This window comes from Lissotriton vulgaris, chromosome 1_1 (genome assembly GCF_964263255.1).
Source record: "Lissotriton vulgaris chromosome 1_1, aLisVul1.2, whole genome shotgun sequence".
In the NCBI taxonomy this organism is placed as follows: domain Eukaryota; kingdom Metazoa; phylum Chordata; class Amphibia; order Caudata; family Salamandridae; genus Lissotriton; species Lissotriton vulgaris.
In genome coordinates this window covers 712,006,923-712,034,836 of record NC_141685.1, presented here as the reverse complement: position 1 = coordinate 712,034,836, position 27,914 = coordinate 712,006,923, and the positions used below count along the sequence as shown (strand labels likewise).

Here is a 27,914-nt window from a genome sequence, read left to right as displayed (position 1 = left end):
GGGTACCTATATGAAACATAACAGTATGCTTATTACAAAAATAGTCTAAGCCCTTTAAACATCCATACAATAGCATTTGAATTGTCCTCATATTATGAGGAGTTGCATGACATAGGTAATATATTTTTGTCATGATGTTAATTGTTATGATTTTTAAGGACCCAATTATAGTAACTGGAAGACCAATGCATCTTCTGAATAGGTCTTTTATCAATTACTTTCAACTAGATTTTTTTTGTAAAATAACAATTTTATTTAAAGTTTGAGTCTGAATTGACATAACTATATGGAGGTTTATCGCTATGCATGAGAGACACCATGCCTGGTATCTCCATATATCAGTATAATGTGGAAGTGCTGCATAAACCCTCAGTTCAGCAGTATCCTAGTGCTGGTGGTCTTTAATTTAATGTTTTTCATGGCTGACCCTTCATCGCAACAGTATCTATAACCTACTACAATTTGGCAGGTTCACCATGATAAAAATGTTACCAGAGCAGCAGTAATTATTATAATTACCTGTACGAGAGCTATACTATACTATACTATACTATACTATACTATACTATACTATACTATACTATACTATACTATACTACTGCCCATTATGCTACCTGGCATATAGGGCAGAAATGAATGGCCTCCACTTCTGTTTATCCAGAGCAATTGTCTGTATGGTTCCCCAGCTGTGGTTTATGGTCTTCATTTCTATTACCACAGTTCGCCTCAAGGTGTTCTTTGGCTTTGCTGTCTTCTTTTTGCCTTCAGGAGTGCAGTGGAGAGCTTTCTTTGTGATGTAGTAATGTTCTCTTCTGGTGGTGTGTCCTATCCATCTCCCCTTTCTTCTAATAATGATGTGTCCTTCTGCCTTGCTGAGGATTTCTTAGTTTAAGATGGTTGGTGGCCACACAATATACAAGATTCTCCCTAGTTTACTAATGTAGAATGCTGACAGTTTATTGATGTCACTTTTTATCAGCTGCCAGCATTCTGATCATATAAACGTGTGGACAGAATGCAGCTCTGGTGTTGGTACTTTACTGAGATGACCTCCACACTTTGTTCAGAATCCTGAAGGCTTTCCTGGCCTTGTTCACTCTTCATGTCACTGCCTGCCCCTCCACCATGTCTGATAATACTGCCCAGTTAGGTGAACTCTTTAGTCATGGCCATGTCATCTCCAGCCACCTTAATTGCTAAAGGGTGTGGGATATTAGGTGGCATGACTTCTGATATCCTAATCTTGAACTTCAGGCCTACTTGCTGTAGGTAGTTGTTGAGGTGAGACCTCTTCTCCTGCATGTGCTAGTGTTTATGAGAAAGAATGGCTACATCATCCACATAGTCAAGATCCTCCAGTATAGAGAATAAGGTCCAGCTGATGTGTCTCAGTTAGTCTTCTTTTATGCATTACATCACCCAGTCTATGACTAGTTGAAAGAGAAAAGATGGCATCACACATCCCTGTCTCACTCTGATCTTGACTTTCAATCGATACTCTCAATCTCAACCCTTGCAGGCAAAATTATCATAGACGTTTTTGATGAAGAGCACTTTCTGCTGCAGTATGCCTTAGGCTTTCAGTAATCACCAGAGGCTGACACAGTGGATACTCTCTAAAGCTTCCTCAAAATCAATGAAGTTGATTACAGAAGTTATATAGCACTTGCTAACCCTAATTTGGGCACTAAAGTGCTTGCCTACATGAGTAGCATGCTACACCATGAAGAGTGTGTAGTAGGAAGGATGTTTTTTGTGATTTAATCTTCCCTGGAAAGTGATCCATGTGTGATGACCACCAAAGTCTGGTTTTTGGCTATACTGTGCTGGTGTTGGATAAGCCTCATAGCAGATATATTATGTTAATTTATGGAGTAGAAGGTGTAAATTATTGCTGACTGCTGCGTATTATGGTTTTAGAATCATTGTGGGCCATAATAGTTATATATGTAAGCTTACCTGAAATTCAAAGCAGTTTGCTGTTTGAGTTGGGATGTGAGTGGTGCAGTTATCTAGGGAACAGACATGTTTTCAACAGTTTCTTAAAGTGTGCATGCTACTGGATGCTTCTAATGCTGGCTGGTAGTGAGTTTCAGAGCTTTTTGTCTCAGCCACTCCATGCACTTCTCTATGACGTTAGGTAGAGTAACAATTTGATCAGCACACCCTCAACCCTTGTGGAACTCTGCGTGTTCTTTTTTCAACTGCTTGTCGACAACACCAGAAATATATTGTATAATGATTTTCACCAGGATTATTCTGGGGATTGACAGAAGGATGATTCCACATCCATGTTACAATTAGTTAATGCTCTCTTCTTTCAAATCTTGATGATGATGTTTTGGATCCAGTTGTCTGGTACTGTCTTTCCCTTTCCTAAGACAAAAATAATGGTTGGAGTATATAGGCTGGTGTGTCTGGGTCTGCCTTGAACATTTCTGCATTCAGGTTGTCCTGGCCAGAAACTTTTCTGTTCTTGAAAGATCGATTAGCATTAACAATTTCTTCTTTGAGCGGCAGTTTTCACATCAAAGTCTCTCTTTCTACTTCTTGAATGTCTGCTTCAATTGTTGGTACAGGTCTGTTCAAGACTTCTTTAAAGTGCTTGTCCCAGTATGCTCCCTGCTGTGTTGTGAGTAGTTTACCTTGCTTGTCCAGGATAGGGTTATTGTATGTTGTATGAGATTTACCACAGACTATCCTCGTGATCTTGAAGACTGTCCTCTGTTCTCCTCTAGTTGCAGCCTCCTCTGCTTGGCTGTTAAGGTTATCAATGTATGCCTGCTGTCTGCTATTATCATTCGTTTGACTGCTTCATTTGCTTCTATGCACTGAGGATTGCACTTGTCATGCAGCCTCTCAGATATCGCCTCCAGGAGTGTATTTTTCTATGCCCTCCTGTCTTCAATAGCTTGCTTGGTATTTTGCCTTATCCATTCTTTGCTCTTCCCTGACTTTTGCATTTTTCATTGTCTTTACATTTATGAAAGAGACCTATTTCCATTTCTTGTTTACTGCCTCTGCAGCTGGCTCAGACTAATCTTCAATGTCTGCCAGGAGTTGGAGCTTGTTTTTGATTTGTAAGATGAATTCCTTTTTGGTCTTTGGGTTCTGTAGTTTTGCCACACTGAAGTGATGTTGTCCTGATGTTTTCCTTTCAGTGTTTTAGTCTTCAGGATCATAAGAGCAGTCACTGGATGGTGATCACTGAAAAATTCTACTCCCCTCCTCGCTCTAACATCTTGCAGTGAGCGTCTCTAGGTGCTCCTTATCAGATGGCCAGTCTGGTTTCTGTCTCTGCCATTGGGTGAGCACCATGTTAGTTTGTGAATATCAGGGTGGGGAAGAGAGTTCCTTTTTGAACCAGATCATTTATGGTGCAAAATACCTAGTCTTTCCCCGTTGTCGTTCATTGTTCCACAACCTTCCTTTCCATGGCTCTGTCATGGTTCATGTTGTCATTTTCCACTTTAGCATTAACGTCCCCTATCATTATTTTCAAGTCGTGGTTCATGACTACTTCAAGCTCAGCTTGCATCTGTTGGTAGTAGATGTCCTTGACTGTGTTCCTCCATGTAATTTGTTGGAGCACAGCACTGGATAATGGTGGTGTTGATGTGTCTACTTTTTAACCTGGCTGTCATGAATCTGCTATTGACTGGCTTCCACTCAATTAGGCAAGTCTCTGTCCCCTTGCTCAGGATGATGACTACTCCTTCGTAATGTTGGTCATCATCCTGTCTGGAGTACAGTACTGTACTGTTACCTGTGTGGTACTTTTCATTCTATCAGGTCTGGTCCACCATCTTTCACTGACCCCCAGAATGTTTAATTTGTACTGTCTCATCTCAGCTGTTACTTGAGCCAGCTTTCCTACGTCATACATAATCCGTAGATTCCAGATTCCGATTATAGTCTCGCGGTTGACATTCAGAAACCTCCATTATCCTGTAAGTAGTTTCCATGTGGCTTTGAATACGGTCGATCGTGTATGTTTTATTCAGAGACTCTGGGAATCCCTCATGCTCCAAAGATTTAGTGGTTTTTGCTGCTGTTTCTAGAACAAATGTTTTTATGGCATTTGGTTGTTAGCCCTTGTGCCCAACCTAGAGAATTTGTGGATCTTGCTTTGTCTGGTCTCTACCCATTTACCTGTCTGGCTTGGAGAAACCTGTCAGGTGATTACGCTCTCTGTGGCATCGCACTCCAGGTCTAGTCTATGTTCAATTTTGGGACTGGGGTATTTCTTAGAGGTGTCTATTAGGAATAAAGTCTTTCTCATTAGAATGTATGATACAACCAAAAGTTCACATTAGTCTTTTGGCTACAGTTTTGCTAACATGTTTTCTGATTGTATTTATGGGCACTCACTTAAGTAAAAATTATCTTACCATATTATAGTACCTTGTTATCGTGCTGATCTTAGTGTACAACTAAAAGAGGATGGGTTTTATAGTGCTTCCTACATTTGATACAATTCAGACGAAAGCCCCTCAGGGCCAGCTGTGTATGAGCTACATCTTTAAGCCTTAGTTCTAAGGTCGAGATTATAATGGAAATATTTAGCAGTATCTATCAGCATCCTCCTTTGTTGTCCCTGTTTTTCACAAACATTTTAGTAAAGGTATGAAATTCATAATGTAAACTCCTTTAGAGTGGTTTGTCATCATTAGTAGATACTCAACTTCTTAAAGGGCGTTTATGTTCTGAATTTTGTAGTTCCACATAATTCATAAATGTACTGAGAATTTGATTCCTAGAACACACATATTGCAATAAAATCATCTGGACTTTATTCCTGAATTGCACTGCTTACCCTGGCAGTCTTACTCACATCAGAGAATATTTGATATAGAAATAAATTAGCTTGAATTGTCTTGTTTTTCAAGCCTTGTAAGGAGCCTTTCTCATTAATTTGATGCTAAGAAAGTTTACCAATATTGTCGTCAACTTAAAATGTAACTGTAATACAAAGAAACCAATCAAGCAATGTCTCTTATCTATCTATAACCTGGAAATATCTCCGGCATTGTGTGCCATGTTCTCATGCCTCTCTAGTGGTCAGATTCGCTCTGCTGAGTTCTCCACTTGTAATATTTCTATTACTCCCTGCCTGTATGGCAATTTGATATTTTTCTGATAGCTCAAACAGAGCCACATTGTCTTCCAATAGAGATAACACGCTTAAAAATACTGTTTCTCGGCTGAGCCAAGTAGAGGCTGAAAATATTATCTGAGTGGAGCGATCTTAGACTGCTTATATTCCAGGTTCCTCTTCTCCTTCTGTCTCCTCTGGTCCCAGTTTTGCAAACCTATTCACTGTGTGAACTCTGGGTGTTCCGGTTCCCTTCTGCAATCACTCTGTTTCAGTTGTGCTGTGCATACCTAATGGTCCCACTTAGACTGAGCTGCAGATTTCACATTCTCCATCTGCGCATTTCACCTCCACAGAGGCTTGACACCACTTATGCTTGGTTTCCCTGCCCACTTCAAGAGAGAAGGTAAGGAAATTCCATTGCTAGTTTTAGTAAAACCTTTCTCCAAAGTCCAACTTTCAAAACTCACAAGTGAACATCTTTGTTACCTCAGAGGGCATAGTTGTACAAACACTATTTCTGCAGGTTAATTTAAATGGGATACTAAAGTGGGGATGGCCGGGAGAAGGACATAAAACAACCATCGTTTTTGAATCCTGATAAATCTCATTACTCACTCAAATGGCAGAAATGGAGCAGAAAAGTCAAAAAGCTATTTTCTGTATGTTTGCACCTACCTACCTGCTTTTTTAATCCAGGGATCATTCTTTTTTCATATCTAGCTGTGTCTGTCCCAGTTGATTGAAAATGGATGGAAATGCAATAAAGACAGATGGATATAATGTAGTATAAGAAAATACTAAGATTCAGCATGTTTTAATCTAATAGTGAAAATGGCACCCCAGAGATTACATATTACAAAAACTCTTCTACATTTTGAGGAGACAGGGTAATTATAGCAGGCAACAAAATTTAAACATATTTCAAAAATATTTTTATTGTAATTTATAATTCATTTTAAAATTGAGACATCTTTTATCCTTAATAAAAAATATTTGTATAAAAAACAAAATCACGAATAACATTTGTACCACCCTCTTACAATATCCAGGGTTTATCTAGATTCTTTTTGATGGATTAATGCACAGACGTATCACCAATCATGTCAACGGTAATCTATTGTGTCAATTAGTCAATGCTGGCTTTCATGGTTTTTAAAAGCTTCTCCTCTACCAACAACCACAACATAACACACAGGAGTAAACATTTGCTACAGTAAGCTTCCCTGCAGGAATTCTTCAGGTACTTTCAAAATAGCTAAAAGACAATATAAATAACATCATAGTTAGGCCAACCTTATGTTTCTTCATATATAGATTTCTGGTACGTTGTTGACAATCATTTTCCTCTATACAAGTTATTAAATATGTCATCTTCAGTTATAAGCGTTATGTATTTATTTCTCATTCAACATTTCATTCATTTTTCATAGAAGAGTTCTAAATTAAATTCAAATATTCCAATTTTACTATACATCAAATTGTGCATGACTCTCCCATGTCAATTCCCTTAGGTCATGAAATTGATCCAAACTACAGTTCATAAATTCACAAGTATTGCCTATGGCATCCATATGGGATGTTATCAGTATGAGGCATCCAAACATAAATAGAAGGGTAAAATGGATCAATATAGACAAGTCCTGGAGTATTTACCTGATCGTTATGGAAGTAGCTGAATTAAGAGGTGCTTACTACTTATGTGATTTGCGCCACCCTAACAAAAAAAGTTATGTTAATTCATAAACAGAGGAATGTTATCTGCATCATCCAACCAACCAGGACATTATTACTCTAATGAGTCTAAACATAAATATAAATACATTCATGGTCAATATGCACATACCATATTTCTTTTCAATATTCATGTCTAAAGTAGGTGGTTCTATAGGGTCTTTCTTTCCATTTATTTAGTGATCCACAAGCAAGATCTCATGGTATCTCTCTTTTCCTATTGCCATATAACTGTTTAAGAAAGAGTGTGGAATCTTTCCTCTTTGCCTGTTGCATAACTTTTTCGGAGATTACTCATAGTGCCTCCCCATCAAGACGCCTTCTTGACACTAAAGACATGTATCCATTGAGCATATTATTGACCTTATATACAGTTCTATAATTCTAAACTCCTCCGTTTGCCTGGAGGATCCATAACATAACCTCCTTACCTTTGAGTGAAACGTACATGGAATCAAATGTTGGGCATGGTTGTAAGTTCAGAAGGAAGGGCAAATACTCACATGTGCTTGTTTTTGTATCTTCCATTTATCATTGCACTTGGGTATGGGCAGAAATCCACTACTGAAGAGAGACTAAAACTGATTGTTTTCGCTATTGGCCTGAAAGGCAAACTCTCAGTGGTCTACTACAATAGTTTACAATAAGACTCTCTGTTAACCCCTTGACTGCTGGCCCGTTTCCGCCCCTGTGCTGTAAACAAATGAACAGGGGCGGGCCATGACGAACCCCAGCCGTCATCAGCACACGAGCACCGTAGTGCATGACGGCTGGGGTTCGTCATCAGCATGCAAGGGGTTAAACCCACGTGGAAACAGCAGAGAGCTAGGGCTGCCTCCATAATGTCATATTTGGCACTTTTTATTTAATCTTTGGCCCTAGAATTTTTTAAAGGGGACTATAACCACATTTAAACCACTCTGAATGTGTACACTATGAAAAGAAAATAACTATTCAGTTCCACCATGTAGTCTATTAAATCAGATATGCATGACATTTATAAGATGATCACGAAACCAACATATAAATAGTTAATAAGCCCACTTTTTTTCAATAAACATTGATCAGAATAAACCATGATATTTCTCAATCTCAGTTCAATATTAAATCCCATAGAGTCATGTAGACCATTCTTTGTGTTTTTAATTTAAACATATAAACCCATTCTTTCATTTGATGTTTCTTAGTAATATCACCCACTCTTGCTCCAAGAGTAATATTTTTCTATAGTAAATCAAAGTTTGTATATCTGTTGGACTTGGCATTTTCTGCAGGGTCATCTCCAAACTTTTGCCTCCAGCCTCCTGTTTTCTGAACCAGTTTGTGTTGACTCTTAGGACTCTGCACACTTTACCACCGCTAACCAGTGCTAAAGTGTTTGTGCTCTCTTCGTTAAACATGGTAAAATTGGCTTATACCCAATTGGCACATTTAAATTACTGGTAAGTCCCTTGTTAAGTGGTACTCGATGTGCCTAGGCCCTGTAAAATAAATGCTACTAGTGTGGCTCACTGGTTAGAGCGATTCAGAAAAGGGGGTGGTGATGAACAGAGTGTCTGAATGAAGCAGACCACTCTTACCCAGTCCAAAGATCAGGGCTTGATCCATCACCGTTATTTATCTCACTGCACCATCCCAGCTCAGAACCTGGCTATATGCAAATCAGTCTGTCCCTGGCCCAGTGCATCATGGGAACAGGGCAGACTAAACTACCAAGCCAATTCTTCACCAGAATGGAGACAAGCTACCGGGGACCTGTTTCTGGCATTTCAGCCGTCTTCGGCCCGGCTTGCTTGAATCCTGATGGTGCAGTGAGAAAGGGACTCATGTCTGAGTATACCCTGCCACACCTATAGTGGCCAAAAACGATTCAGAAAAGGGGGTGGTGATGAACAGAGTGTCTGAATTAAGCAGACCACTCTTACCCAGTCCAAAGATCAGGGCTTGATCCATCACCGTTATTTATCTCACTGCACCATCCCAGCTCAGAACCTGGCTATATGCAAATCAGTCTGTCCCTGGCCCAGTGCATCATGGGAAGAGGGCAGACTAAACTACCAAGCCAATTCTTCACCAGAAAGGAGACAAGCTACCGGGGACCGGTTTCTGGCATTTCAGCCGTCTTCGGCCCGGCTTGCTTGAATCCTGATGGTGCAGTGAGAAAGGGACTCATGTCTGAGTATACCCTGCCACACCTATAGTGGCCAAAAATGATTCAGAAAAGGGGGTGGTGATGAACAGAGTGTCTGAATTAAGCAGACCACTCTTACCCAGTCCAAAGATCAGGGCTTGATCCATCACCGTTATTTATCTCACTGCACCATCCCAGCTCAGAGCCTGGCTATATGCAAATCAGCCTGTCCCTGGCCCAGTGCATCATGGGAACAGGGCAGACTAAACTACCAAGCCAATTCTTCACCAGAAAGGAGACAAGCTACCGGGGACAGGTTTCTGGCATTTCAGCCGTCTTCGGCCCGGCTTGCTTGAATCCTGATGGTGCAGTGAGAAAGGGACTCATGTCTGAGTATACCCTGCCACACCTATAGTGGCCAAAAAAGATTCAGAAAAGGGGGTGGTGATGAACAGAGTGTCTGAATTAAGCAGACCACTCTTACCCAGTCCAAATATCAGGGCTTGATCCATCACCGTTATTTATCTCACTGCACCATCCCAGCTCAGAACCTGGCTATATGCAAATCAGTCTGTCCCTGGCCCAGTGCATCATGGGAACAGGGCAGACTAAACTACCAAGCCAATTCTTCACCAGAAAGGAGACAAGCTACCGGGGACCGGTTTCTGGCATTTCAGCCGTCTTCGGCCCGGCTTGCTTCTGACATCCCCTTGCTTCAGATACTCTGTCCATCACCACCCCCTTTTCTGAATCACTGGTTAGAGCGGCAGACCCTGATGCAGAGGTCTGGCCCGGGACCAGGGTTCAATTCCCGCCCCGGCAGGGTCTTGGGCTCAATGTCCTCGGACCCGATAATTCTCGCCTCGGTGTCTACTCTAATCATGGGTCCCACGCTGCAACTCTGGGCAATAACTTGCTTAATCTCCACACCGGCCCCAACAACGCTATGACGCCTGGCTTCACCTGGGGGTGCCCAGGAGTGGGCACCTCACAGGAACAAGCCAGGAAGGGTTCCTCAGCGGTATTCGTACAGCGCTGAGAGACCCCTGGGTGATAATGCGCTTTACAAATGCAACTACCATTACCATTACTATGTGCCACCCATTTAAGTAGCCCTTTAAATCTGTCTCCGTCCTCTTTTGACCTGGCAAAATAAACCTTTTATCAGGCCTGAGCCTTCCTTTTTAATACATCTAAGTCCCAACTAGGTTAGGCCGTCAACCGCCCAGAGCACAGGGTGCAGTGCATTTAAAAAGTTGGACATGTACTTTTAACTTTTACATGTCCCGGTAGCGAAAATCTCTTAAATTAGTTTTTCACTTTAGCTAAGGCATACCTTTCCCATAGGATAACATTGGGTTAACTTATTATATTTAATAAATGATAACTTTCAATTTGGAGAATGACGAGTTTGGAGTCTAAAGAATTGGAATTAAAAGTCCTCTTTAATGCTAAAGTCAGATTTTAAGTAAGGATTGTGAAAATGCCACTTTTAGAAAGTTGCCATTTTCATTCCCCAACCATTTGATGTCTGCTGCCTGTATCTGGGGGTCACATGACTAGATGTAGCCGTCAGTTGGCCACTGTGTATTGCTGCAAGACAGTGAGACAAAGGCCCATAAGTGTTGGCAGGATGGACCATCTCTGACTTGATGAGGAGGAGAAGCTGTCACTTGCACATCAAAAAGGGTGTGCCTGAGCACACTCTCAAATGGTTTGACTACTAATCTATTGTGACCTCAGACAATCTGGGTCCAGGGGTAGGGAGTCAAGAGATTTTGAGAACCTCTAGAGGAGGAACCCTCCAGAACCTTCCGCTACTTCAAAGCGGGCACCAGGTATAAATATTGAAACCTCAGACCCAACTCTTGAGTACACCTCTGGTCCTGTGGAAGACTGAAAGATTGCTGTGGTGCGCTGCAACAAGGACTGCTACTCTGATGCCCTGCTGCCTGAGCAGAAGGACTGGTCCTGCATCTTGATCCCAGGATCACCAGTGTTTTTAAGGAATGTTGGCTGCCCTTCTGATCATAGCATTAGGGACTTTAAACTTGACCAAGTCCTATTGATTCACTTTTTTTTGTATTTTTTAGCTAAGACTTTGAAAGTTTGTTTCGCAAAACTTTGACATTTTCCTATTTTTGTCTTTGGGTTCAAAGTGCTGTCTCTGTTATAGAACCTAGTGCTTCTCAGTGTTTGATGCCAATTTCTTCACAGGTAGCCTTTTTCTAGGAGCTCAGTCTTTAATATTGGGATCTTTTAAATAACTCTTTCTGCTATAATTCTGCCTAAGCATAAACCATTTAACAAAACAAGTACTTTCTTTTTAGCACTATGGATAGTATCTCCCATAATATTATACATTTTATGATCAATTGGATTTGTAGAAAAACATATCAACAAGCAGTATACCATTGTTGTCCTTAATCTTTATATCCAGGCGCCACACCATTATTTTTCTTGTGTATGCTGAAAATCAAAGGTTCTTATATCCTAAACTGAGCCATTCTATAAATTGTTTTAGTAGCTATTCTGAATCACTCCATATTAAATATTATTAGCAATGTACCATGACCAACAAGTGTTATTTTAAAAAGAATGGAGCAACAACCTTATTATTGATTGTCCAGAAATGGTCCTACATTAAGACAGGCCAAATTTGTTGCCAACATTTTTTCATCTTTATTGAAGGTGTTGCTTTCTACTTTTGTGGTCATATTGGAATTATCTTTAATGTAGGATCTCTGTTCTTACTTAAAAGTATTTGCATAGTTACCTAAATATTCAGTAGCTGAATTTAAGTTTCAATATATGCTCTACAGGGGTCTAGAATGCTCTTATGAATATTTGTGAGCCCATTGATGACTTGTATGGTTGGGCGTGTTTTTGAGATAGTGGAACTCTTGTAGGATCATAATCCTCAAAACAATGCACCACTCTTCCCACCCTTTATCTGCTGGTTTTATGATCACTCTTCCAATGCTTTTTCTTGATGTTGAGATACATTTCTTTGTTCCCTAGGAATAGTTTTCAAGAGCATCTCTAAGCCATCTTTTGAAAAATGGATACCTCCTTCCCTACTTCTATTACAGTTGATTAAAATCATAGACCGCTTTAAGCCCCAATTTATTTTAAACTACCACATTCTATTTATATGACATACATAATAAGGCAACTTTTATGAGAAAAGGTCTGATATCTTTCTGAACATCAAAACAATTAACTTTAGCATGGAATGTAAGAATTATTCTTCTCATAATCAACTTCGGTAAGATTTGTAGATGATAAACTGAGATTAAGATTTTTGCCTGTTGTACCAATATTTCTGGTGCCTTACTTCAATTCATTCTTGTGAATGTCGTGACTGGGAGTGTTCCAGAAAGTGACCACCTCCCAATCCCTCCTCCGCTGTCCCCAATGATTTTGTGAAAAGAATAGTCATTTTCAGAAATAGTTTCTTAGGGATGGTGACCTCTGGCAGCTTAATAAAGGCAATCTGGTTAGGTCAAAAATCTGTTCTGAGGGAATTCCTCCTCAGCCACTGGTCTATGTTAAGTTCAGGCAGCACCAATCATTTTAAAGTCAAGAAAAAGCACCATAAAATTCTCAAACCAATTTAGAATAATAGAAAAAATATTCAATAAACAAATGGACGCAAACATCATTAAAATAGTGTAAAGGGAACCGGAGATATGATTTTACAGTTTCATGGAAAAATGCACCTGGAACAAATAATGGACTTAGTTGTCCACCATGACCTAGGAACAACTTCAGGCCAACTGTGATGGGGCAAAGGTAGGATACACCTTATTCTGGTCGAAGATCTGACCATTGGACTAGTCAACTGCTGGGAAAGATCAGCTAGGTCCTCTTTGAGTCTGGAGTTTTGTTTTTGTGTCCCTGAAGCAGGTGAACAGGAGGCAATCACTTGACCCATAGAGAGCAGTTCTATCCCTGTGGGTCAGCAAAATTCAGGAGCCACTACGTCCTTGAGTGAGTTATCTCCCTCCAACAGGAGTCAGGAGTGTTATTCCAGCATAGTCCTCGTCTTCATGTCTAAGATGAGGAAGTGGTCATTAAGGTGCCAGATGCATCACTAGGCAGTGCACTGGCCAGTGATTGGAAACATTCTACTGCCCAATCCTAACTATTTTCTTGCAGACCCTTCATCTCCTTTAGGAGCGCTTTCTCGGTTTCAAAATGACTGAACTTAACTACCACCATGCAAGCCTGTCTTCAGGTACTTAGCCACTCGCATATTTAGTTAAGCGCTCAGCCCATTTCACAATGTAAAAAAGTGGTTATTTCCCCTTCTGTGACTAGAACCTGGCTCAATGGGAGAGACCTGTGAATGATTACAAGAAGCCCTCTTTAGCGCCTCCAAATCAAGAGGTAGTGCTACCTGCTGCTTTTTTTTGCCAGCCGTTTTGGTCACCTCTCAGATATCTAATCCTTGCTGATTGGTCAGCAGTTAACACCCATTTGCTCTTCCTGGACTCAGAGGTTGGCTAATAAGTTGTCAACTCTCCCAGCTAATGATCTAGTTGAACTGGTTTTAAGCTAGTTCTACCTCAGGCAGCCTAAAGCACATTTTCATGTCCACTAGTTATCAAATATCTGATTTTATTTGATTTAGTAGAAAATAACATGAAAGTATTTTTCTACAATTTTCCCAGTTGCATATAGGAAATTAACATTTGGTCAGAGAAAAGCGTAGTAAAGTGTATACAGTGAAATAGAGCATGCTAACCATAATATGTAGTGTGGCTGTTCTTTATTGGTTAGCACTCTGTCTTTTGGCTTACCGTGCATACATTTTGGGTGCCTTATGATTATATACAAATGGGCTTTTACTGCATGGAAACAGCACTTTTTACCTGCCATGTGTCACTTGAAAGCATTTAAACTGCTTTAAGGCAGAGCAGAGTGGTGCTCCTGGCAAACACATGTTTTATCATATTGTTATATTTACAATAAATGTTGCATGTGGGTGATGCAGCCCACATATGACATTTAACTTTCATTCTATGTGTGCATTTTCTGCAGCATCCATAGTAGTCATACAGGACACTTAAATCGAGTAATTGAGTGCAAGCAATTTTAACAATACCTTTTTTAGGGCCAGAGCACAAGCCCTGTGATACTAATTAGCAGTGTTACTGCATTGAGTTCTACTGCCAGGAAAAATAGGGTCCAGACATAGGTGAACAATCTGGAATGACCATCCAAAAAATGCAAATTTGTTAAATTAATCATTATTTGAAGATCCCACCATATATGTTCCTGTTTTGGAAAACTTCCTTCAACACTTTTGATATATAAGAAGAGTCATAGGATTTAGGGTACTTTTCTTGGTTTACATTTTTGTTGGCCTGATTATTGAACTGTAGCGGTTCTTCATAATAAGTCCTTTCCAGATTGTATCTGCTCACAATTTTCTTACATGTAGTTGTTTTAGCACATATTATTTACAACTTTTCACCTCATTATTAACATCTTCTAAGTTCATTTTTTTAATTAAAAAAAAAAATCTTTTTATCAGCAGTGTCATCAAACAACAGAAATGCAGAATAGAGCTGTACATATCTTCTAGCATACAGATTTTAAATTTTTAGGTTTCGGTTGATAATGATTATTGTAGATTAATGGAGACTAGGACCTCTCTCTCTCCCACCACCCCATGTCCTCTGTAACTCTGCCACTCAGCCCAGATCTTTTCCCACTTCTTCTGACATCCCCTGCTCTGATAGATTGTTTGTTCTGCTTGCCTGCACCAGTCAAGGTCTTTTTCCCAGTCAGCCACTTTGGGTGCCACTGATGCCCCCCAAAATTTTGAAATATTCCGCTTTGCCACTAATACAGCTATATCTAGGCATAATTTCATATGTTTAGGCCATGTTTCCCCTCCAGTGATCCACAGCAGAAGCCACTTCGGCTCCATTGGAACCCCGCCCCCACAACTTCCGCCACAACCCTGCCTATCGCCCTCCAATAACTTTGTATGACGGGCATTCCCAAAGTAGGTGGTAGAAGATACCTTCTTGCCCACACCCTCTCTGGCATTGTGTATTGCTCACCCGCTGTAGTCCGTATAGTAGTGTTCAGGGATAATATATTCGGTGGAATATTTTCAATTGAATCAAACTGAATTGAGCTTGTATAGCTACTTCTCTGGGGCCATGCATGGCTTCTATCCACTCTTCGTCATCCAGCTGGCCTATGTTGTTTCCCATGCTGTCCTCAGCTAGCCAATGGGTCCGGGTCATTATTTACGATTTTCCTGTATGTAAGTTGCAATGCTTTTTCTAATAGGGGTTCTGTTAATATTCGATCTTCCAGGGACGAAGCATCCGCAGGTTCCTCCCCTTCCCGGATGTAGTTCCTAATTGCATGGCCTAACTGCAGGTATCTCAACCACTCCCCCTCACATACCCCCAACATCTAATTACGTTTTAGCCTCTTCAAGTACAGAAGTGTCTTGCATTTGTTTTTTCAGGCTCTCTGTTTCTTTTTTTTTTTTAAATAATGATTTCTTCCTCAGCTTTTCTGTTATGATTAACTTTCAGTCTTTAGTGCATTTATTCACTATCAAGGTACAACTAGGTCTACATTTTTGGTGTCTGTAAATAGTCCCGAACCTATCTAGTGTATGTAACCCCTGCTCAACAGATTTTATTTCATGTAATTTGTTGACTTGACTTAGGTGGTTATGTTAATAACATTATCAAGATTACAGGAATGATTCCGCTTAAAATATGCAAGTCCAATTTTGTAAAATATTATTTAAAAACCCTGCCACGCCTAAGCTTGTGTCTTCACTTCTGTAACAACATTTATACATAAGGTGGGTAGAATGAGGTAAAACACAATACTGTGATGATTATTTTACCCTTTTTAGAAATGGTCCCATGAACCCTGCATTGTGTAGAGTCATGCAGAGAAATATTCATGGCGGAACCTAGCATTGGTTGTTTTTCTTCCTCATTTTTGTCATGCAAAGATTATGGTGATAATTTCATAATTATACATTTTTCATGTTCTTTTATTATTTAATTGTATGAGCTTTTCTGCATAGTTTGCCCTAACAAGTGTGGTGACCAGCTGAAGTCCTGAAACTTGGACAGCTGCATGTTTCACTGGATCACAGTCACTGTTCAGTCCAGGGCTTCAATTTAACCAATCCCCGTATTCTGGAAACTATAGCCCGTATTGGTGCGATTTATTTGAACCATTTGGCACAACACACCTGAAAAGTAGTGACTGCTAAAATCAAAAACCGGCACTGGATCAGTGTGATTCATGGTAAATGAGCCATATGGTCACACCAGGACATATGCTGTTGAACATTAAACAAATCTCTGTAAATGCTTATGAAGTATGTCAGATTCTATGGACAAGTTCCTTTTTGTGAGTATTTCCTACCACGAGCTCTTAATTAGAGCAGTGAGAATGATGACTCTTCAGGCGTTGTGTATTTACTAAGGCACGCCAGGAAACTTCGATTTTCACTTTGCTTATTTAATATTTAATGTTCATCATAATATTGAGGTCCTTCTCAGCGCTGTATATTCCATCTTCTATGTGTGGTTCCTGCAAAACGTCTTCTTTTTGTGAGGTTTTATCATTTACTTGCATTCAAGGCATATTAATGTGTGCTGTTGAACTTCATTAAACAGGCCTTAAAAGAGCCGTCCTTGTATTTCTGTTGTGGTTCCAATAAAAAAAGTATAATATTTTTATGGCCTTGATTTAATTATCTTTTTAAACCTCGATTCCTTTCTTAAATGCAGTGAATTTTTACAAATGTTCGTTTTTCCACCTAAATGGAAATGACTGGAATATTCAGTTAAGCAGCAATTAAATAACTACCATATCGCATATGATTTTCAGAAGGGTGTTACTTTGATCTCATAAAATAAATCATTGCTCTACCTTGTATTTTTCTGTAATTTTGGTGACTGTACTTTTTAACTAGATTTTTGTTGTTTTAAGAGAATCGGGAAATTAGCTGTCAGACACTTTTGAAAAGAGATTAACAGAGCTCGTGTTCGTGTTTATGAAGTGCACTGACTAATAATGTTTTACCCTGTCTTTGTGAAGCTTTCCCCTGAATTCACAGTTTCTTCTAATGACGACTAATGCACAACAGTCGGACAAGCCAGGATAGCTGAGAACAGCATCCCATGGTATTTTTTAAAAAGTTTAAAAATGTAAACAAGTATTTCACATGCCACGGACATCGCACCAGTTAACCCCTTGCCCTAGAAGATTTTAGTGCATCTCACGTCCCATATTGAACATGCGATGCTGGACCTAGAACATTATTCTTCTGTACAGGGTAATTTTAGAACTGAATTACTATTCTTGGCTCTTCCAGAAGAGGTATTTTCCTTAGATTCACATTTTTTTTTAATCAAATGGCAATGCACTGCCATGCTTTCCGGTCAAAGGCCAGCAAAAGTATCTGTTAAAACAGTGGCATGCCTATCTTGCAAAAGACACAGGAGCCCTTGTCAAATGAAAACTCTGAAATTGTCTAATCAAACTAATAAATGGATCAGTGTGGAATCTTAATTTTATAAGCATTTGATTTGTTGTAAGTTATAATATATTTTATTGGATGGCGATGGCATAAAACATTATCTTTAGAAACCATACTGAAAACCTCTTCAGTTGCGAGCAGTTGGTACGGTAGCAGTCAGTGATATTCACCGGTTAGTTGACTTAGGGGTTCCCATTTTTGTCAGCTGTGTGGCCGATGCGTTTGCAGACAGTACGTGTAATGCAACACTCCGCCGTATAGGAGCTCAAAATGGTAGGTCCATCCTACATTTCCACCCAATTTAAGCCGCAACTGAACTGCTCATGGGAATTTTTTGCATTTGGACCCACAGGGCACTGCATTGGTCTTCTAATGACTCTTAGATTATATTCAGAACTATTTCTGTAACTTGCAACTCACTGTTTCCTTACGTAAAGCGCTCTGATACCTTCGGGTCTAGCCAGCGCTATATAAAACTCATCAAATAAATAAATAAAATAAATTATAGAAACTTCTTTAAAAAAAAAACACTTATTTTGATAGTTTCTGTGGTTTGCAGAGCACAGTGACCTCTTGGCTATCTAGCGTCAGTCATACTGATAAGTCAAGAAGCCTGTGTGCATGCGCACCCTGTAAAATAATTCACATTCATTCATTCACAATGGTAAGCTGGAGACTGAGTTGCAGCAATAATGCAATACTGAAAGTAGTGAGAGTTGTGTCATAGGTTCAACAAGGCTGATCCTCATTTGAAATAGTCTGGCTGTGTCATAATGTAAAAGAACAAAATGAGAGAGAGTCTCCTAGGAGTAAATTTGTGTGGGCAAGATTACACGTGCTAAGGAGATGAGACGGATGATCATAGAAATAATTCCCAAGGAGAACAGGATGCCAAAACACCGATTCATCTGGACAAACATGACAATTTCAGAAGTCAGGCCCCGAGGAAAGCAGTTCTACATTTCCCAACACAAAAGTGGCATAAAATTAATAATGAGCCAACACTTTTGAAGGAGCAAAAAGGGCTAATCATCTTCATCCTGAAAAAAATGTAATGACGCTCTGTGGACTTCGAGTAGGGATATCACATTTTTCAATAAACTAAAATGAACTGATCTAGCCGAAATAGAAACAAGAACCCAACACCCAGAATTGTTAAAACTGTAGCATTGGTGCAGGCTAAGCTTGCATTCGGGCAATGCAACCTAATGCCTAATGGTGACTACCTTCGTAAGCTTTTATGACTAATCTTTACATCCTTACTTTACATTTAGATGCTCCATATTGGTGCTTCTTAGTGTGCCTAATATTTAAGTCAACTTCAAGTCAAACCTAGCTAGTTGCAAGAATAGAAACAGTGGCTCTCTTGTTTTGCTTTCCATCATCCATAAAAGGTTCAGTGAATGCTCCATGAATTCCCTAGTCTGTTCACAATTGTGTTCTACATTTGGATCTACGAGAGAAACAAATCCTCTTCGTCTCAGTCTGCAATTACCATACTTTATAGGAAGAGTATGTGCTTGTTGGAACAGAAAGGTGCATCCTACATGAGCCCCCCCCCCCCCCATCACTCTTACAAAAAAACTCTAACTTGTTTTGGTTGATGGCTTCCATTTCTTATGTCAGGTTATTCCATTTTGTCTCGTCAGCCAATAAACGTTCAACAAAGGTTGATTGTAGCACATTTCATTGCTGCAACATGGCGTTTGTCTCCCATTGCTTTAACTTTGAGAATAACTTAAGGGGACAGCGAGTTGCTGTGTTAGGCTGATGCTGAGATAGATATTTGACCAGCTTTTAATATTGTGTTTGGATCCTCACTGTTAAGTCCACTGTTCCCTGCAGGACCATTTTATTTTTTAAACAAAGACAACTGTGGCATTGCAGATGCCCACATTTTCACCCTCGCCACATTTCTTTAAATTTAGCCCTTTTACCTTGCCATTCCTTTCAAAACTTAGGAGTTATCTTAGCTCCTGCTCATCATTTACTGGTCAAGTTACAGTTTCTACTCTCAGAATAAAAACTATTTCCCTCCAGAAGAGCACAATAACATTAATGTAGTTGTTGAAGATAGTATCTAGTCTGATTGCCTTATGCATCTTCATAGTGTCACATGCTTACTGCACATGAGGCTTTCCAGGTGACTGCTTTGTGAGTCATGCCAATAGCCTGAATCACATTTCAAGGTCCTGCTGGTGCCTTGGAGCCAATGTATGGCTCGCTCTACTGTTCGGTGGGTCACAAAGGAGGCAAACACACTCAAGAAGTTGGGTTCTCTGTATTGACATTATTGAGAAATGCCTTTTATTGAGGTCTGCAAAGCTGTTACCTGGCCTTTTCATCACACTCTCTGGAAACATTATCCTCTTAACAGTGTCTCCAGAACTAAAGTCCAGTTGGACAAGTGATACAGCAGGAGATCTATGGACCTAGAAGGCTTTGCAAATGCCCTTGCGCAATACTCGTACTTCTTTCCAGATGTGAGTGCACAGAGCATCCTATGCATCACAGAAGTGTCTATCAAGTCACTGAGACAGGAACAGCATCTCGTACTGTAAGTTATTCCCTAAGAATCCACATAACAACAGTTCCACCCACCTGAGCTCTAGGATGGAGTTACACATAGTTTTCAGGTCTGAAATGTAGTGGCTCGTGCTGAAGAAGGACATTTACTTTTAACGGTTGAACTACTTTTACTGGGTAAATATTTACACGCAAAAAGCAAAGTTTCAGGCCATCAAATCAACAAATATACGAAATAAAATATAAAATGAGAATGCTGCCCTTATTAAGCTAATTTTGCATTTAACCAGATGTTGTAGCAAAATTTTCAAAGCGGAACAAACTGCGATTTTTGTACAGAAACTCATTTAATATGCTTGTTTTACTTTTATGTTACTAGCAACAGTTTTTTTTTTTTTTACAAGTAAGGCTCCCATTTTTCCGTTTTTACTGATGTTTACAGATAAATACAGACCGAAAATAATATGTTTCCTGTCTGTATTAAAAATACCGAAAATTGTTCTTATTTCGTGTGACCTTGATTAATTCCAGGCACCCAGCTGATCAGATAGACAGCATGGGGAGTTAAAAAACAGGATGCGATTTCCTTAAATACATGCATATGTTAACATATATTTGTATATAATGTTAATATTTACATGTGGTTGTGTGGTTTTGTGATATTTGGCTGCTTTATTTGCTAAAACGAAACTGGTTTTGATGTATGAGTGCGTGTTTATCAATTCAATATATATGGAAATACAAAAATGGACTACATTTATTCTCAAAACCCAAAATAATTCTGGATAAATACCAATGGAATGGTCAAAAACTAAATATGGGTAAATATAGACGAAAATGTAAAAAAAAAACAAAAAAAACGGGAGCTCTGTTTATAAGCCAACTCTAACTGAAAGATGAGAATTTTATACATTGATCTTAGTCATAGCATCCTAGTTCTCCCAACATATGTATATTAATCATCCATAACATGTCCTGCGAGCAGTGTTTTTCTGTGACACAGTACATACACAAACAATGTGTAATGGTTATTGTGTTGTATAGTGTCATCTAAAGCAAGGTATATATCATTCACTCTGCAAAATGGCGTTATCCGACTAATGCCGTATTGACATGCATCCGTGCATCTCATCTGATGCAATATACCGCTTTAAACAGTGATGAGGGGAACTCTACGTGTCCTGTCATTGTTAATAATACACACATTTCCTAACATAAAAATAATCTATTTGATTTCATCTTTTAGCCAAGAAATCCTTTAATGAGGAAATTAAATTAACAAGCACATCTGGTGGAACGTTGTTTCCTTCTCCACTTGTTTTTGCAATCTTCACGCTGCATATTTTATTTTTCTGTCAGTGACTGACAGCTTTCCGCTTACTGTGAATCTTTGGCTTGTCTTCTGGTACTATCTATGGTGCTTGGTCTTGTTGTGATTCGGTGATCAGGTCGACATGTTTCCAACCCTTGGATCCTGCCAATCAATGCATGGCCATACATTAGTACAGTTGCTGAACTGTTAACTAGAGCTGGTGTTAAATTGCGTCCGTTCGCCATTCATTGCTTTTAACCTGTGCTAACAGTTGTTGTATTTGTTTCCTTGCTTAGCATTCATACTTCATCACGCCAGATGTAACTGGACTGCCAACAATACCGGAGAGTGTGAGTATTTCTGCTTGTGTGGACCTATGGCCATAGCGTCTGCTGTACATTGTTGATTGCTTTATGTCCCGCCTCTTTCACCGTCGCAGCCAGGCCTATCATGTACACGTTCATTAGCCTCTCACTGGCCTCACACCTCCCGGGCCCCCCTGACACCCCGCTGGCCCCCTCTTCTGAAAGGATGTCAGCTGGTGCACACAAGTCATTTACTCCTGGAAGGGCAGATCCTGTGGACATCGAGCCACGGGGGGTTAAGGCTTTGTGTTAATCTACAACACTTAATCTAAAGTGAGACGGTGCTGCACCTTTGTAACTATACACTCACGCAGATTAGTGTTCCCTGGGAGGCCTTCTAACAAAGCTGGAGAAAATTGTGAAAAACGTATGCCTCTCCTAGGTTTCATTAAATCCAATGCATTTTTAAGAGAGTGCCTGCAGTCCCACTACAACTAAAAAAACCCTTTAATGTTGTGTTCTCACAGCATCGACCATACATCCCTACAACAACTGCACTTGCTCCATTGTTTCATGGTTAAGTTGGGCAGGGGTGGGCTGGAAGTCTGGTTCGGAAATGTGGGTTAATATTCCTCTATAGGTCTGCTTCTTGCATGTTAATGTTGTTTGGCCTAACAGTGAGAACTTTAGAGACAATCAACATTATCGCCAAATTTAATGGTGCTAACTTTATCGCTCCCACAAGTATGAATGTGCTAGTCAGACCTGCCTAGCTGTGATCCTATAACCTGCAGTCCCATGGGCAGATGTTCTGTCAGCTGTGCTAAATTTGCGGATTCATTGTAGGATAAAGGTGACCCTAGTTACATACATGTATTCGCAGCTTTCAGTAGGTGTAAAAAGTCGAGGGTCCGTAAAAGGGGCCTGGCCGGTGCAATTAAAGCGTGGCTTGAACATGGAAACTACATTTCGGTGATTTCCATGGTGTGCCGCCTGACTGGTATTTTGGGTGCCTCCTCGACTTTTGTTATTGCATTCAGATATATAACACAACAACAGACATACAGCTAAAACCAGCCAAGACTATTTGATTTGCTAGTGGCTGTAAGTTGTCTCACGTAAATGAGTAACAACAATGATTTTGTTGTGAATAATTAATATTGAAAATGTTTCCATTCAAAATGTATGAGAATTTGAATTAAATATTTCTGAGGCCCGTGGTAGGGGTAGTGGTCTCAAGAGTCTCAGTCATTCCTGTTATGTTTCTCTCTGTTAGACATGCACGTCCTTTTTCTCTTCGTATCTCCTACTCTGCAGTGCGGACTGGCTGTAGTGGGCACCAGGCATTTCCCCGGTGGGCTGGTTTTGTATCGGTGGGGGTTGGTTTTGCAGACAAAAGCACAGCAGCAGCAGTGTTCCAGCCCTGGTAATTACATCCAAATCCGCCCACCTCCCATACCCCCCCCCCCCCCCCCCCACCCCTCCCCCCACCACCACAGGGGCTGGTCGGACATAATTGCCAGGGCTAGTTTGCGATCCCAGTTCGGCCCTGCTACTCTGCATGCATAATACCTCATCTCTTTCTTCTTCTGCACCCTCTTTTCACTGTCTCCAGAATGCACGTTCTCGCATCTCCTTCACTTCACCACAACGTACCAACTCACCAGTAAGCCCTGGCATTTCTTTTACTTTCACTTTGCCAGCATTCGGCAACTATGTACCTCCTTGACACACCGAATCCTGCACTAGATCACCATTGGAACGTGAATACTTGACCATTGCTCTGTCCGATCTGCAGAGGGGTCAAGGATTGGAGGACCATGTCTTCCAAACACCCTTCTGACGGCACCGAAAAACTCGCACTGCCTTCAGCCTCAACTTCAGAGCTCTCAATTGTAGCTCATTCAACACCTGGAGACAACTACAAGAGTAATATGCTACACAAAAAAATACAGACACACGACATCCTGGATTAGCAAATACTCTTCGAGAATGTAAGATTAAGTAAAACTTGTGAAATATAAACAGCAACTGAATTGCTGACAAGGATTGCCTTAATGTGTTTTTACAGTCATTGTTCAAAAATCAATCAGTCTTATTTGCCAGTAAAGTATGGCATGATTGTAATCCGTTTCAATGTCCGTTTTTAATTGCTACCGAGTCTGAGACCCATATGGACCCGGCTCACTTAAAGCCCTGCCTGGATTGTAATGCATATATTAAAAATCAATGCGTTATGACTGAGCAACGGACAACCAACTTTTCAATGTAAACAAAAAATTAAACGTTTTTGAGAACACTACCTCATAGGTATAAGACCTTACAATGGCCTTTATCCAGATTAAACTTTACTTATGCAAACCACTTCTAACCAAACACTGAACAGACTATCCAATAATCTCACGAAGCACCAGTAAACAACATTCACACTCGCGCATTAGCACTCCCAGACTGAAACAAAAAGGCACCTGACCCAGATAAAGAAAGCGTGATAATAATTGTAGAAACTTCCACACAACTGACAATAATGTGGCACAACCTCAAATAACATACTTTTTCTAAATTTTTGAAAAAGTGGTAGGGTTCTTATTGGCCAATAATTTAGTGTGTTAAGTCTCACAATCACTAACGGGTGTGTATAAGTAAACTCTGGTATGTCTGTGTAGAATGGTACCTGTATACTTCTTGTATGATGTGCAGTGTGGGATAGGAAAAGGCTGATGTTATCTGTTGCCATTGTGGTCACCTTCAACACCAATCGGGCCATGAGGTTTTAATACGTTTATTACCAGTTATAAGGTTTTAATACACTTTGAGGTTTTAATTCATTCTTAAAAGAATGGAACAGTTTTTTGTTCTTTGAAGACTTGCAGTGGTCTTAAGCGATCCATCTAGCCAGTGAAAATTTCCTGTGACCTCTTTTGTAAGACAAGGATAACAAAATGAAGCTAGTGTGAATCCCTGAGCACGTTCCAGTGGGGATGTTTTGGAACTGCAGCATCGAGATTCCGTGAATTGTAGTAGTGTGAAATTCCTCCCTCGGGCAAACTAGAATCTATTGAGATTGTCACTTAAATGCCACGTGTCCTGGGAGCATGGTCCAGGGTCCATTATGGAATGCTTGATACTGAAGACCTCCACAGATGCAGCATGTGGCACTCCCTGCAAAGGACTCAGTGTGTAACAGCAGGAGCTCAATCAGCATTGTTTTGGAGCGGAGAGATTATGTTTTGCAGGTTTGGTACAACTAAGCCGAAAGAGAATAAAATCACTAATTATTAAGGACACTCTCCCAACTACCCACTGTTGATTCTCTACCCAGGCAGTCCAAGTACCTTATTACATAATCCTGCTCAGTGCTTAGCTTGTAAAAAGAAAGTAAGTGCCAGGGCCCTCATCAGGAGGCCATTGCAGCTTTCTCCACCTATTGCCCCTACCATTGCTGCCAGTGACTGCCAACACAACTACTAACCATCAACCTCCTAAAACTGTGACAACTTAGAATACACCAGGCCCGCAAAGCTATAAGAATAGCCTGGGCGGCAGGTATTAGTCATTTTAATGCATATTTAATTAACATTGGTTGTTGTACTCATCTCTTTAAATTAGACAGACAGCGCCACCATGTGGCAGACTGTCATAAGTGCAGGTGTTGACAACTAAGTTCTGGTGCTGAACACCGGAAACCACTGACTCAAATTAAGCACTGACCTGGTGATATGATTTGTTAAAGGTGAGTTCTAGTTTCCATTAGTGAGTCTAGAAATTCATCTTAATGCTGTTTGGAGAGGTGGTCATGAATGATTGAATGGTTACATTACTTTTGTAGCAGAGCTCTGTAAAGTGAGTTCCTTCTGCCATTTAATGATTGTCTTAGAGGGTGATTGTTGAATGTGTTAGAAGTGCCATAGTTGTTTGTTGTTTGGATAGTCCTAGGAAGCATGCTCCATACCACGAGTCATTGGACTGCAAAGTCTCCTTTGGAAATACTGCAAACGTTGTTGGATCTGGAGCAGCCTTTGGTCAGATGAACACAGCGGCTTCTAGAGCTGTAGTGCTGTATTTGCTGCTGTGCCCTTTCTGTGGACACAATTGAACGAGAAGCAAACAGCCTTGAAGATGACACAGTTGTTGATAGTCATTGTTATCATTTTGGAGTCATTGAGATTATGAAGTCTCACGCTTTGTTTCTGTTCGCCCCTGGCCTCACACGTTCCTTTATGTAACTGTTCTGAAGAAAGTAATAAGGTTGCCAGGATAGAGCGAAAGCTGCCAAGGAGGTTGTGGTCTGGCAAATGATGTGTTGCTTCAGCTGCGTAGCTTTGTCGTGCCTGGGTTAGCTTAAGGTGGTTGTGCGTCATACAGCGTATGCCTTTTTGGATCACACATCCACTACTGCAGGAACCTAAAAGGAACCGATGGCCGTGCATTTTGTATCAGAGCAAAAAACAACACCGGCATCCTTTGTGTGTCACCAGGTGTTTCGCACTGTACCCTTGTGACTCTCCCTTGAGACTTAAATCTTTGCTGTTTACTGTCCTCTTGGTTTTCAACTGGTTATAGGTTTGTTCTACCCAACTCCTGTGAATCCATCAAGGTTTTAGGCTGTGTTTTGCCCTACTTTTGATATCAATGAGGTCCAAGGTCCCAAATAAAGTGAACAATCAAATGCATATGAATTGGAGTCTTATTTGTGTCACATAGTTTGCTTGGATTATGAATGTGATGTGGAGTTAGCATGGAACAAGAGCACAGATATGGTGGACGTTCTGAATGAAAATGTAGTATTAACAACTTAATGACCCTGTTTGACAGTCACACCCCTTGATAACCGCTTCTAAGTTACTGCCTTGTGTTTGGAAACTCAAGGGAAGTGGTGCCTAGTTTCACCATTGCTACAAATTAGATGCAACTTTTCTCTAGGCAGGTACATGTTTGAATTCATCCATTTTAACTTGGAACCCTCAAGGCACAGTTGGAAATGTGGTTCTCTAAAATCTCTGACCAGCAGTTTGAAGTTACATTTGCAGTAAAACACATTAAAAAACCACTGCTTTGAACCCATGTGAAACTATACAACAACTGGTGCAATGTTAACTGCAATCATACAGGTCAACATTGTGTGCTCTCTGCATACGTATTTTTTTTATATTTCACCTTGCTCAGGAACACGTTGGTGTAAAACTTAAATGTTCAACATCACACCAACTACCTCCCTCAGTTTCACTTGCCAGCAAAATGTCGTCTGGTCGCTGATACTCCAGTAAGGAACTGTGATTTTAATTTTTGGTGGGGGTTGCACTTTGCATACTAGATTTCAAAAAGGAGGCTTGTGAGCACATTGTGGTTGGTCTGTCTTACAACTACTATTTTTTTTCCTCCTTCTGACAGAGAAACCTAACGGAGTATTTTGTGGCCGTGGACGTGAACAACATGCTGCAGCTCTACGCCAGCATGCTGCACGAGAGGCGCGTCATCATTACCTCCAGTAAACTCAGCACTGTAAGTACTCACACCTCCCTTCACGCGCGCTATCCCAAGCAGGCCGTGAGCAGCCGGGCCCCTCTGCAGACTCAGGCGGCTGCCGGTGTGCTTCAAGGACAATATCTGCATAGTGTTTTTAATATACGGTTTTTATCTCACTCATTGACTGCAAGAAGCCTGATTTATCCACGGCCTGCTCGGATACAGTGAGGCGGGTTAATTATTTTCTTTCTTATCTGTAGATGAGAGTTCTTCAGCTCTCTTCAGAGTTCATCCTGGTGACGCCTGCCCCATAAAGAATTCTTAGGCGCTATTATAGGTTCTTTATTATTCACTTGTGGCGTGTTGGGAGGGGGAGGCTTGAAGGAAATCAAAGGGCCCGGATAATGGCTGCTAAGCTAACCTGGTAATAGGCAGATAGCTCTTTGCCGCCGAGTGGTGCTTTGGGCTTCTAAGCTGCGGTAATAGCTGTGAGATGGGTGCTCTGTCAAGTCTGGTGTGCTCCTGCCTCTAGAAATGTCCTTTCCAACACTAATATCCATGTTGCAAGCGCGCCAACATGTTGTGCTTATGTATTATTCTCCGGCACTGTTTCAGGCTTACACAGGGAAGTTTTTTTTCAAACCTAACCAAATGTATTCATTTGGTAATATGGCTATTGGTGGCGGCAGGTAACATTTGAAAGTGGTGGTACGTAAACTTTGGACATGACTTTAACACCTTAGCGGCGTCGAACGTTCAGCGCCCAGTGCTGAACGTTCGAATAACGGGTGCGGACCCGTCGG

The 27,914-nt window shown here is 40.5% G+C and overlaps 1 protein-coding gene across 2 annotated transcripts in view; it reads left to right on the top strand.

Moving 5' to 3' along the window:
• The window catches only part of DENND1B (DENN domain containing 1B), a 1,279,546-nt gene that overhangs the window by 683,164 nt on the left and 568,468 nt on the right, over nucleotides 1-27,914 (top strand). For both annotated transcript variants that reach the window (XM_086954825.1, XM_086954820.1), the window contains 2 exons: nucleotides 21,637-21,690; nucleotides 27,037-27,147. In XM_086954825.1, coding sequence (XP_086810951.1) covers nucleotides 21,637-21,690; nucleotides 27,037-27,147 — 165 coding nt within the window. The remainder of the gene's footprint in view (nucleotides 1-21,636; nucleotides 21,691-27,036; nucleotides 27,148-27,914) is intronic.